Source organism: Rutidosis leptorrhynchoides, unplaced genomic scaffold (genome assembly GCF_046630445.1).
Source record: "Rutidosis leptorrhynchoides isolate AG116_Rl617_1_P2 unplaced genomic scaffold, CSIRO_AGI_Rlap_v1 contig117, whole genome shotgun sequence".
NCBI lineage: Eukaryota > Viridiplantae > Streptophyta > Magnoliopsida > Asterales > Asteraceae > Rutidosis > Rutidosis leptorrhynchoides.
In genome coordinates, this window is record NW_027266372.1 from 69,972 (window position 1) to 84,457 (window position 14,486).

At 34.7% G+C, this 14,486-nt stretch overlaps 2 protein-coding genes across 2 annotated transcripts; both read right to left on the minus strand.

The window, feature by feature from the left end:
* Window positions 1–3,722: 3,722 nt before the first annotated feature.
* Window positions 3,723–5,900, minus strand: LOC139881137 (putative L-ascorbate peroxidase 6). The gene is made up of 10 exons (XM_071865654.1): window positions 5,735–5,900; window positions 5,407–5,509; window positions 5,132–5,262; window positions 4,908–4,978; window positions 4,748–4,790; window positions 4,571–4,667; window positions 4,375–4,458; window positions 4,115–4,236; window positions 3,950–4,016; window positions 3,723–3,825 (listed from the first exon to the last, which is right to left on the minus strand). Exons 1-10 carry the CDS (start codon window positions 5,898–5,900, stop codon window positions 3,723–3,725), a joined length of 987 nt encoding a protein of 328 aa, XP_071721755.1.
* Window positions 5,901–7,282: 1,382 nt separating this feature from the next.
* LOC139881141 (G-type lectin S-receptor-like serine/threonine-protein kinase SD2-5) lies at window positions 7,283–9,675 on the minus strand. The gene is given in 2 exon segments (XM_071865657.1): window positions 7,283–9,084; window positions 9,087–9,675. Coding segments are annotated over 2 exon segments (2,391 nt in total).
* Between the last annotated feature and the right edge of the window lie 4,811 nt (window positions 9,676–14,486).

The following is a 14,486-nucleotide window of genomic DNA, read 5'->3' on the forward strand; positions in this document are numbered from 1 at the left end:
CTCAATCTTCGAGATGAAAATCTATTCGAAAAATCATTAGAACCAACAAGTCATGATTTTTATGGTTGGAATTGTTTATCACTTTAATACATATTAGTATTTTTGGTGATATAACACAAAGCTCAATTAGCTAAACAATGCCCATCGACACAGTCGAAGGGTTTGAAATCGAAGCCCATTTATACACTAAGAAGAGCTCCAAGCAAATAAAGCTCATTCACGTATGCGAGAGCGGTCGAATTAGACAGAACAGATAAATATAAAACACACGTACGTGCAAGCTGTTCAAATTCAAACCACCTACAAAACACGTTCGGATGTTATACATTAATTCATCAGCCGTATTAAAAGGTATGAACGTTTTTATCTAAGACCTATAAAGTCATCTTCTTGCTTGAAATAAAATGCTACTTGCCATTTCTTAGATTATCATTTTGAATTTCATAATAATGTAATGAAGTCTTGTATGATTGACCTATGTTCCGTTTAAGATCAATTTTTAAGATTTATCATTTATTATGAAACATTCTATATGGATTGAACCAAAACTAATTCGGCCTGAATTTCCAATCAAATCAAAGGAATCATTGAACAAAATGAGCCGAAGAGAAGACAAAAGGCATTATCCTCTAGTGTTTATATATATGATCAGAGATAAGTAGCGCATCTATCAAACTCCAGGAATTTTCCTCTCACATCAGACAAAAACATCCAACCAAAATTAGCGGATCGCGTGCCTTATCTATTTAATCGTATAATTATCCATTTTAACTTGTATTGAGTTACTATCATTTTAATTTTAATAGTGACAGACCGACCAACCAAGTTGTCCCACACGCACACAAAACGACTAGGACTCATCATACCGATTTTTCGGACCTTTTTTTCTTTATTACGTTACGGTTCGACCCACTGCACGACTTAAATTCCTCATAATGAGGGAATGTTTATCAATTAGCCACACCTTGATATGCGATGCCGGTGAAATTTATTGTAACGATCGACCAGACTACAGCGACATGCCAATATCAGCCAATGAGATTATATATGTATTTTCTAAAAATAAATAAATTTTATAATTGTGTGCATGTAACATTTTTTGGTACATGATATATAAGAGTCGGTAAGGTTTTCAGAATCCTATTTCGAAACTTAGGATAAAGCATTCTTACGGTACAGGTGAGTATTGACGAAACTTAATTTTTATCTGTAAGATCGGTATAAATTTCGTTTTCATGGCTTTTTTTTTTAATAAATTTGGACTATACAAAAGCAGTAATCCTTTCCAATCCATACAATTCAAAAAATTGCGTCAACAGAGATTCGATTTTCGAAATAAAAGCCTCTGGATAACCACTAGACCAACAAAATTAGTTGCTCTCATCGTTCTTGATTTTTATTTAATTAAAAAAATTATAAAACGGTCCTCATAAGAATATATTGGAAGAAGTATCCAATCGCTAAAGTTACAGCAATGAAACTCAAAGTTGAAAGCTTCAATTATCAAAACTTCAACCGAATCGGACCACACAACCACTTATAAATATATCCTTGGTCTTTTATACGCCATTACAAGTTTGAATGGCTCACACTTAATTTACTTATATATTTTTTGTTTACTTTTACATTACATATTTACATTTGTTGATTCTATCATGTTTGTTTTAAATAATTAATTTTTTTTTTAACTAATGTGAGACAAAATTTAGCAAAAATCTAAACAAAACGTCTTCTTTGTTACTTAGTTTTACCCATGGAAATTAACTAGTATATATAGGATAATAGGAACAAAACTTTATGTTGGAGGAGAATCGAACCCCACCATTGCCAATGCCACCAGAAAATGCCCTGTCTTTTCATGAATTCACTGGAAAGAGAAGATACAAATCAACACTTTGATTAAACAAAGGAAAATGATTAAACATTGCTTAACAAAGTATAACACCTTACGGCTTACAATATAAGAAAATAATTAATATCCATACTTTAAAGTCAAGTTGGCCACTCAAATTAAGATACATTACATATATATATTACTACCAGATAAGAACAACACTATGTATCTGTTGACCATTAAAAAAAACGAATAAAGGAGGATATATATTAGAAATTTTTTATTAAGCTATTATTAGTCAAATATTTTCATTGTGGTTTAGTAAAATATAGGGGTGATCAATAATCATTAATCAATTCTATATACGTCATAGATTTTGAGCGATAATCTATCTCATAGTGGAGAATCATGCCCCACCAGGCACCAGCTAACTCCGTCACTTGAATCAAACCAAATTGAAATGGCAAATCGAGGGTTCCAAAGTAAGTGAACCGGCCAAAATACAAACATTTGTCACGACTTCGTCCGATTTACTAAACTGGACTAAAGTTGACCGATTCGATCCAGTTTGACTCGAGCTGATTCTAGGCCGGTTCAAAGAAGGACACCTCTAATTTCAATTGTCATGTGCTTCCAAATGGGTGGCGGTCCTGGCAAGGCACGTGATGTGGCGCGGGGAAACACGTGATTGACTTCAAATTTTGACGGCCGGCCTAAATATATGTGACGCTGCATGAAAGGCTGACGGGACCTTTTAAATGCATGTGTTTTTCTCTTTACAACATCTGCACGTGTAACATGGTCCCACTTCAAAACACCCTGGGTATTACTGCGGAGCCCTAATCTCACACGTGGCATGTTTTGAGGTCGATAGGCAGGGTGGGCCCCATTTGGGCTCTGACGTTAATCATGATCGGTTTCATTAGTCAAAGCTTAATTAGCTCGGATGGGGTTCTGAGTCGGCCTAATTCTACTCATTTAATTGGTTCCCACCCATTTTTAGATCAAATATGCCAAGAATACCTAAAAAAAAATATGTTCCAGACAAAATTAACCAAGTTTCGATCAAAAATATGCTGAGAATACCTTTGAAAAATATTACGACGTGCAAGCTCTCGATTGTATCACATCAAAGCTCTTTTTGATTTTTTCCCTATTATATTGGATGTTGATTAGTATTTCCGATGTACGAATTCATTTATTATCGATAAAATTATATTTATCTTATAAAAAAAGAAAAAAAGAAATTTATGCTACATATAAAATTAAAGTTGTTTTTTTGTCTGAAAGTCACGATTTCGATTCACGAAAACATTTTTTTTGCCATTACAAAGAGAAAGTTGCGTTCCTCAATGCCAACTATAGAGCATACTAACTTAACAATCTACGACGTCCTCCCTCATACCTTTCAAAACGGAAAGCCTTAACGTACTGGTTGTTGTCCTATTTTATTTTATTTTCATGCTACATACAAAATTAAGTCTGGATAATTTCACATCTTATCAAATTATTGTCATATTGTAGGGTAAGGAGGCCATCGGCCATGGAAATAGAATGCATTTTCGTATAAGCAAATTTTCTTTGATATATTTTTTCATGTAAAGGTTCTATCAACATTTACATCAAAAACAAAAAAGTTTCTTTCAACATAAATTCTTGGCCCTTGCTGCTCCATCAATCTCATATGCAAATATTTTCCTCTCAACCCAATCTACACGATTGGGGACCATATAGACAACAAGAAGAAAACGACCAATTATGGATATCAGAGGAGGTCAGACTTTTATGAATACGTATAATAATTGAAGCGGGATCTATCAAAATTTTACGAAGCATCCCAAGCGTACATCACCAAAAAAATGTTGATGTTACTTGATGAAGAACATTTTCATGTATTTTTCCAACTGGCACCAGAATTGACAAGCTTGATGTATGCATTCTTAAAATCCTCGAAGAATAGGTCCTGATCTTCAGCATACAGTTTAATCCATCTGTACATTCACATGAATTCTCTTCGTTAATGAAAGACTACTATAAATTTAGGGTTATGTCTAATCGTCTTTGTTTGTTGTATTTAAGACCTTTTAGTGTATAGGCTTTGAAAATATGGCATACCTAACACAATCATCATCTTCAACAAGAGCACGATCGGAAGGAAGTCCAATCATGCTTGTCATACCAGCTGCAAGCAATGAATAAAATGACTGAAATGAATACTAAGATGAATGCATGAAACAATTAAGGAATGCAGATTCATTAACCCCAGTTTTTAGAGATTACCTGAAGACATCCATGGCTTCTCTAAAAGAATTTTGTAATAAGAATTGTCAAAAACAGTTGGATTCCCGAAGCCTTTGCTTCCAAGAGTATGAGCTCCGGATAATGCAACAAGCTCCTGTGTTCTACAGAGAAGTTAAGGAAAAATATAAACAGTGATTATTCATTTGCATAAAGATCTTTTAAAAATGGGGAGCCAAAATTACTAGACAGCTTTGTAATGTTCGGTGATTTGGAATTGAGACAAATAGTATACAACTCACGAGAAGCCTTTTCTTTGAAAGGATTTCTTCAAACCAGAGGCATCCAGGGTTTCTTCTGGCAGTTTTCCTTCAGCATCAGGTTTCCTACAAAGAGATAGAACCAAAGTACATGGGTTGTAATAACACTATGAAACTGCCAAAATAAAAACAATGTAGAAAGTCATGTTAAGTTGTAAGACAATAGCAAGTCTCTTACATCAAATCTAGTCTTCCCAACTGAACAGGAATTTGAGGACCCCCACAAACCGAAACTGCTTCAGCTCCTCCCACAGCTATCATGTCTGCCCAAGATACTGTAGTGGAAAACTCCAAGACATGAGCAATGAGCAAATAGTGCATTCACGAGGAAGTAGCAGTTCAGGTAATAATTTACCTGGTTTAAGGGCATCCACTTGGCTCTTTGCTTTCTCTAAAATCTAAACAACACCATAATCAGGCCAGAGATCTTATAAGATTTTGACCAGGCTGTTTTAGGTTTGGAGAAATTCAGAACGATGTAACAAAGTAAGCAATGAGGTATGCACATCGAATACCTTCACAGGCTTTTTTAAGCCAGCATTTTCAGGTCTATCAAGCTCGTAAACTATGGAACCATTCATACCCCCTACATTGAAATTCGTGAGAATAATCGAAGCGATTATTGTAACTCATCTCAGGTAACAACGCCTACGGTACATCCCCAAGAAGATTTGAAACTTTCTTTGGAATCCACTTTTATTTATGAAAACAAAAAAACAGAGAGAGAGGCAATTACTACCTGAATTCTCATTCATTTCGAAGGTCCCAGCATCGTGAAAAGCAAGCCGCAGTATACCAGGAGCCTTGTTTTTAGTCACTACCTTCCTTATCTCCTCCTTCATGATCCCCAGATAATCACTTTCATCTATCCTTTAAATATCCAGCAAAGTAAAAAACATATCACACACGGAAAAAAAAAATCAATGAAAACTCATCACCATGATCAGTTTTTCATAAGATAAACTTAAAGAGAAAAAAACTCCATTAAAGAAACGAAGGTTGTATTCAACTCACTCAGCTGCATTGGCAGCGGAGTTATTCAAAAGAAGAAGCAACGGCGACGCCGATAACGATAAAACTAGCCTTCTTCTATCTAAAACGAGAGCTTGGTCTTTATCTGTACCTCAAACGAACAAACACTATCAGAGAAAAACGTAAATTCAAGTCCCATCTTTTCAAAATTCAAATCCCCACTACTACAATTCGATTCCTATATACCATCCATTACTTCAGAGCTAATTTGAACCAAATACATGATTTGGGTATTTGCTCAATCAATCAAAGCTAGAAGCCCATTTGCGTGCTAAAGAGTTAGAAAGAAAAATGTTTTAGAGGTACTTACTTGAGTCATCAATGGAGCTGGTTGACAGAGAAGCTGCGATGGGTTTGGCGCCAAACTGCCGTTGCAATTTCGCGGGAAAATTGATTGAGGAACAACAGAGAACTCCATTAGCAGTTGAAATCATCATCTTTAACGGACGGTTGGGGATAGTCGCTCGCGCCGCCATTTGCAGTTGAAGAGAGAAATTGTTTACTTATCTAAATGGGCTTTTTATTCCTTTCATTAATGGGCCAAGTATTATTTGAGGCTCATTTAGTCATAGCCCATTAAGCTACATGTCAATGTTATGACTCATAATCCAACTAACTTCACAGCTTTGGTGGTTCATGCCTACCATCTTTCTTAACGGACAATGCTATCTTCACCTAAAACTAGTTTAAATTGCTAAAGAAATTGATACATCTCCCCTGGTTAGCAAAATCTTGTGTAGGTTACCACTCTTATCTATCTATTTCATCTATTTTGTTTTATTTCTTGTTCTCAATGAAAATTAATTACAATTTGGACATAAAATTTTGTGATTACAACGGATTATGTAAATGCAATCAGTCACATATTCCCAATGTGCTCCTCATATAATGTATTGGGCATCGGGGACGGAGAAGAGGCATATACGAGTCCATTTAAGGCGACTGCCCGGTGGAGCTTGAGCAATTCCATATTATATTGAGAACTCAAGAAGCCAACAACAACTGAATTGATTGTTAGATATTTCTCCAACATCATAGGGACGATATTCCCTGAAGTATACCGCCAATATTATTTTGTGTAGAATCATAATCCATGATTATTGATAGGCAGGAGCTTACCATGATCAGTAGCATATTTGGGTGGGTTTTGTAAGTCGTCAACTAATTGAAATATTCTAGGATCTGAATTCTTAATTAACATTTGGTTGTCCAACCAAATTATGGAAATTTGCATCATTTTGTTTATTTTTTTTTATCTTTTTGAAACCAATTCCGAATTACTAAACCATATATTTTTAAGATAAGACTATATAATTTTTTTTATTTTTTGAATGTACTATAGAAATATACTAAATTTAGCCTAAAAATTACTTAAATTATGTAAATGAATACAGTACATCACGTTCATTATAATATAACAGGTACAAATTTAAAGAATATTTGAGCTAAATGGCAAGTGGGTTACACACTAAAAAATCAAAATTAGATTGATGAGCAATTATTAAAATCCAAAAAGTGCAGATAAAAATGCTTCGTTTATATTATTTTAGCTAAAAATTTATATTGCGTTTTTGTACTTATCTTTGATATGGGAAAATCTTTTTGAATTGGAAGGAGCATGAGTTCTACTAATACATTATTAGTAGTCATCATCTGTCATAACACAATGGACGAGATTTCATGTAGTAATTAATTAAAAGTGACCGGTGTTGCAAAATTAGTACAATAAAATAATTTAACATAATATACAAGGTAATATAACAGAAAGATTTATATAAGCCATGGACTATATAGCTTATCTACCAAGCAACAAAATCAAATACTATAATTTGACCCCCCCAAAAATCCTCACTAAGTGTTATCTAGGCCCTGAAAGCCTAACAGCTGATAAAAAGGCATCACTATTACAATCCGACGGCCCCGAGGATGTCCCTTCTTCGCTCATCGATTTGAACACATTGGAGTAAAGCCGGAAACCGATAGGTGAAGAAGTCGGAGGCTTAGGAACAGGGCAAAGACCTTCAAGCATTTGGACAACTTTCGTCATCGATGGCCTTAAATGCATATCTTCCTGAATACACCATAAAGCCACTTTAATGGCAGCCGTAGCCCTCTCGTCTTTCTCGTCAATCGTCAGCTTCGAATCCAGGATGTCCTGCAACTTCCCTTCTTCCATCATTTTAAAGACAAAAGAAGGGAAATGTGACTTCTCTGAACTTTCGGAGGGATCGTAGTTTTTCCTTCCTCCTATGATCTCTAGTAACACCATCCCATAGCTGTAAACATCACTCTTTTCGGAAATGGCGTAGTTTGTGATCCACTCCGGTGCAAGATAGCCCCTGGTTCCTCTCATCGTCGTGAAGACATGGCTTTGCTCTCTAGTCATTAGCTTAGCCAATCCGAAATCCGAGACTTTAGCCATGAAATTGTCATCAAGTAGAACATTCTCGGGTTTTATGTCGCAGTGGATGATCTTTGAGTCACAATCTTCGTGAAGGTATGCTAGGCCTTTTGCTGTCCCCAAGGCGATATTAAACCTTGTTTCCCAATCTAACATAAACTCATTGTTCTTCTTAAATATCCATCTATCCAAGGAACCATTTGCCATGTACTCGTAAACAAGAAGCCGATGAAATCCTTCTGCACAGAAGCCTCTAAGCTTAACCAAATGGAGATGATGGATGCTGCCAATGATGCTAACTTCCGCTCTAAACTCCTTCTTCCCTTGACCGATATCTTCTAACTGCTTCACAGCTATTCGGGTGCCATCCAGAAGAGCTCCTTGGTAAACGGATCCGAACCCGCCTTGTCCGAGTTTCTTAGTGAAGTTGTTAGTGGCAGTTTCCAGCTCTTTGTAGGTGAAACGGATTGGCATTCCGGATAAACTTTCCAAAAAGTTGTCCTCTTCTGAAGAACCCTTGGGAGATTCAGGGAGCTTTCTCTTCTTCTTGTAGTATTGAAATGCCAGAAAGATTATTCCAAAAATGACGAAGATTGTCCCAATCGCTATGATCACCACGTATGGAAAACGTTTCTGGTTGGAGTCATCTGAGCTAGTACTCCCCCCATCGTCCAAGACTTTAACAAATGACCGATAACCAGAACCCTGCTGAGAATCCACAAAGCTGCCAAGGCTATCCAACAAGAAGCAGTTTCTAGAACTATTTTGGTAGAACAAGGCAACGCAAGAGCAATTTCCAAGGCAAGAGGATTTACAGCCTTCCAAATCTGTTTTATTTGCCGGGGAAATGTATTCAAGCGCCACATAACTCAACCCATCACCAGGACTCACAAGCTTCGTCGAACTCTTACAGGGAGATTTACCTCCCAGAGGCTGACAATTTGAATAGCTACCAACAGCAGAAGGGCATTGACATTTATTCTGACCGGAACAAATGAAATACGAACCACAAGATTCCGGTGTGCTGCAAGGATCATTCGGAATACTTTTTGAAGCAGCATTGGATCCTCCATTTTGTAACATGTAGAAAGTGATAACACCGTTCTTTGTCAAGAATGCAACCCATGTAGCGTTTACATTATCATCTTGAGAGAAAACAAACTGCCAGAGCAAGGCTTTACTTTTATCATACAAATTCCATGAATTAGCCACTAGAGTTGCTCGGACAACATCCCCACCTTCCTGATTGATTATTTTAGCTTCTCTTTCCCCATAGACCAGTATGGCTGAGGAGTTTTGTAAGCTGCTGATAGAAACATGTCACCAGACTTGATCTCGAGAAAGTAAGTCAGATTATTCGTGTCCGGATCACTTTCAAGCTTCATCCCTTCAACGAAATCTTGGTTCGATATAAGGGTATCGGTCGGATGGCTGAAACTCTGCCAAATCACCTTACTGTCATTTCCAAGCAAAACTAAATTCCCGGAATCCTGAAGCTCAACAGCAGAAACTCCTTTGTTAGCAGTATCGAGTGACCAAATCGGATCATCTCCTTTTCGTAGGAATACATTGCCACTATCGTCGAAAACGAATTTATCCGAATTGGCCACTGGTTTGCCTCTATTTGCTGACCAAATTACTTGCCTGCTGTCCATGTGAATAACAACTAACAGGAACAAGGTCACATCACTTGTCGGGTTGAAGCCAAATGCGAAATCCGAGCTATTAGATACAAGAAATAGCCCATCATTGTCGATGAAGCTCATTTCGGCCGCTTCAAATCCTGGTTTAATCTGGCCGATGCTTCGAATGCTAGCCGTAGATGTTCCGATCAATAGGAAAAGACACATTATAAGGAGACCCATTTGACTAAACCTAAAAAAGCTCCAGACTTTAATGACTCCAATGGCTAAAGGAAGGAACTTTACCTAAAATTGACAGCTAAAATTATAAAACAAACTGGCAAATCCTGTTTGGATTGCAAGAAAGTCAGTATGAGAAACCAAAATTGTAAATTTATAACAGCATAATATAGCAGCAGCCCTATCAATTACTGAAAACCAATCAAAATTCAGCTAAATAGATTCCACACATGGAAAAAGAAAACATTTTTTTTCACAATCTATTCTAGACTCAGCTGCAAATTGCAATATACAAAACTTTTCTTACAAAGAGATTGACCTTTTTTCTTTCAGAATCCAGGAACTAGAAAAATTCAACCAACCACAATCTAATAAGCTAGCGATAAACAGGACCACCCATGAAAAACTGACAAGGAGTGATTCCTCTTCATCTGGCCATAGAATAGAAATTAAGAAGCATTAAACATCAAAATGACAAGAAGCTGACTTGTTTTTTACAGAGAGAGAGAGAGAGAGATTGGAAGAAAGAAAGGAACAAGTGGGATTATCAGACATGGGGGTCTGTCTGGTTTTTTGCCTTAAAACTGGTGGCTGGATTAGAGATCTGACTTTTGTTTTTGTCTTAAAGAGAGAGTTTTGTGGTGTTAATGTAATTGGCAATAATGGTTTGGTCATATGAAAGTTAGTCTAGAAATTTAATTATAAAAAATACTTTCTTTTTCACAGGAGACCTTTTTTTCCTTTCCTGATTCGATTGGGTCAAGTAAAATCTTTTTCTTCAAGGTGGGAAACTTGGCATTCAAATTCCTTCTCACCCACTGAAAATTTGCTCTTTCATAAATCCTTGATCCATAGTAACTTTATTCAGTATTTACATCCATATTGAGTGACCTGGTCAGATTTTAAATCCTAGTATCAAGAACTCGACCGGCCTGGTCCATGACTATATATATCCTATCATTATCAAAATAATACTGTATTATTGAGTGTGTAAACACTTAATAAACATGTATAGGTGATAGTATTATTTTTTTTCTAAACAATTGATTAAAACAATTAATCTTATCATTAATAATAGAGGTTTTGTTTTGTATTGAAAGAAAGTATGAAGCCAGGTGGATATACAGTATAGGTGCTTGACAAGTTGAGAGTGAGGTTGATAATTAATTTAATGCAAGAGGTTGAGGGCGTGGTCAAAATTTCTCCAACCACCTCATAGCACTTGTGTCAGCAGGTATTAAAAGCTTCTAACAAAGCTTTTCTTTCTAATTCATCCAATCGGTTAATGGATGTAGAAGACTTCAAAATTCAAATCCCCTTGAATTAATGGCCAATAATTTTATATAAATAAATAAATAGGTTTATATTTAAACTTTCGGCAAGTTATAGTAGTATTATCAAATCTTAAATGCATACATCAATCGGCAAATGTGATAGGAAATCCAAAAGAGATGCACGATATATATAACTCAAGATCTCACGTAAGGTTAAATATACGGCGACAGAATAAAAAATTTACCTTTCAAACTAGAAATATGCCATACTGAATATTGATATGTACGAGACTTGAAGCAACTTGAGTGAAAGGCTGTAATGGATCGTTCCTGTACTTCTGTATATTTCCCGACGAGAGGTAACCGTCGCTCGTTCATTTCATTGCTAATCTTAAGATGAATATATAAAATCGATTACCACCTTCATTAAAATTGATCGATGGTGAATTTTAGTTCGTCGGAGATTTGAGTACTGTTTTCATTGGTATATGCTCCTTCCATTTTATAATAGAGGATGTTTTTGATTAAAATAATATTGTGCAATTAATTAGATATAATAAAATAAAATATATAGGAATTATCAAAAAAAAAAAGATTATATTTTTATCAAATAAAATATTTTTTAAATTATAGATGATGATTTTGTTGAATTTGAGAAAGATAATAAATATTTTTTCACCAAAATATTATTAACAGACTTGATTAATTATTGATTATTCCATATCATTTTAACCAAAATATAAAATATTATCGAATTGAGGCAGCATATTATGTTATGTATAATTTTACTAAATTATCCATAGTTCCATATACAAGCATGAGTGTCTATTTATTTACATCTTCTATAGGAACATTTAACCAGACTTGATGAGTAATGAAAAAACTCTGTTTCATATATATATAAAATTAAAATAAATGTAAGCGTGGAAAATATTAACTAAAACGCTTTGCAGTTGTGGGTCCCAAATTAATCTCGATGGTTTCTCTTTTCCCCCGTTTTCTGAAATTGCCTTCTTTGTATACTATTTCCATTGAACAGGGATACATACACACGTCGATTAAGAAGTGTTCGTTTGATGGGCGGTTATATTGCGACTAACAAAATGATTAATATCATGAAAATAATACTTATCATGACATATTTATTTTTTATGATTTCAATCGTTAATAGAATTTTAACGTCGTGAAAACAATCTTTCTTTTCACAATCGACACTCACTGCACCGACACTCACTATACCGTAATTGCACTTTTGACTGTCTTTATTGAGGTGAGCCTTTAAATTTGATCGGAATTAGGGTTTCAACTGATTTAATCTTTATTTCTTTCTACAATTGATTGATCCCTCTTTGTTATAATGGATAATTATTATAAATTCCACTTTCGTTGATTTAGTCACCGAGATAATCACAACGATTGAATTGTCACCGGTTTATTTGTTTAACAGTACATGAGGAAGACGAAAAGACGACGTTGGAGGTAGAAGTAGTGAGTTTGTGTTAAAAAAACATCGTCATAGTCTTAGCTAGAATGCAATTGTAACTTTGATGCCGATTAAAGTTTCATCGATCTCACAATCTTATGCTGATAGCATTTATTGCGACGAATCTCGCTATTCGGAAGTTTAGGTTAAAATAATTGCTGGATGTGTGCAACTTTTAATTCTCTATCACCTCTGAATGTCTCTTGAGACCTCCAAGGACAATGAAGTGTGAATAGTCCAAATTGAGCCGTCATTTATAGTACAAATTTAAGGCATTTAATTATCTCATATATGAAGTGAATTCTTCTTTTTCTCCTTATACTAAAGTACTAATAGTTGCAAAAGCCATCGACCTAGCAGCCTAGGAGATCATTACAGTTGCAATTCTTGGACAATTTTCATTTTACAAGTTGCAACTGTGTTTTCTCTTATATTATTTGGTCTATATTTATTCAATTTGTTAATATATAGTTTCATGTTATTTTTTGTAGTTTCTCAAACACAGATAGACCTTACTAAACAAATTCCAAAATCTGCCATTTAGATGCTTCGAATCTAGAGTAAGTGGATAATTATCTCCAACTTTAAATATGTTACTATATTGACATGTGCTCCAGATGATTATAATCGAAGATATAGGGAAACATGTATTGACCTACTGTGAAATAGATGAATTTGAATTTATGTTATTTTGTGGAAAGAAACTAGAAGATATTTGAAGCAGTTAAGAAGACTAAAGAACTTGATTGATAATTTAAGAATTTGCTAGTATTCTGATTATTGATGTACATATATTGTTTGTGTATATATATCTTCAAGCTGTAATATATTTCAGTACAATTTAGTTAACAATTTATACTGAGCAATCGACGACGAAAGAAGAAAGGATATTAGAGACGGGAGAGGAAGATTGTTTTCACGGCTATTAACAGTTGAATTCGTAAAGAATAAATATTTCATGACAAATATTATTTTCATGGTATTAAATATTTTGTTAGTGGCAATAGCCACCTTTCAATATGTGTATGTGTATATATATATATATATATACTTTTTAGGCAATTGAATATATCCATTTAGCATACCTAATTAATTGTACATCAATTTTGGACTACGTACCATTTTTAAGTCTGTGTCACGCTATCCCAGCAAACATTATATACAGATCCAGTACAACTTTTTACCATCGTAGCAACGCCAGATCATATATATAATTAACCCATTCTAGCAAGTTCAGGCTTACGTAGACGGCTCAATTATTCAATTTTGCAACTTCTATATATAGTCACGCTAGTTGTTATTTATTTAGATTTTGTTAATTAATGAGATTTGTATTAATCTATGAGAAGAAAATCAGAAGAACTCGATCCAACCCGGTTAAAATTAATTAAGCTCATCAGCTCATGAATATTTTTCCCCACGTCGACGTTTGACATTGTAATGGAGCAACACACAAGCCTTAAGTTCAGCTAATAATTTGAGCCAATAATAATAGTACTAGCTTATATAGACTAATTAATTAAGAACAGTAATTATACTAAGTTTAGTTTGACCATACGTGGACTAGGATTTGGACAAGATCCTCATATTCAGTTACTTTTTTTTTGTTCACTGGAACCAAAGAATAGAATTATCGAAAGGCAACCCTTGATATTGATTCTACAAAATCGAGGACTGATCTCATCCAGTCATCCTGATCATATTCTTATATTTAATCGCATGTTTTATTTCTTGCATGTGTACGGTATATATGAGTAACTAGAGACAATAATATCTAAAACATATCGCCATATCCATATATATAAACTAAGTATACGTATATTGCCATATCATATCCATATATATATGAACAAAGTATATATTAGTAAATGGTTATTCTTATATGAAAGGTTTGTGTTTATTTGCGCACGAAGAAGTGGAGAAAATGTGGCAAAGTGATTGCATTATGGAAATGATCAAGTATTGTAGTTTGCGAGGTGTGAAATATTTTACACTTAGACATTTTACATAAATATGATGTACGATAGTAGTAATCTTCACCG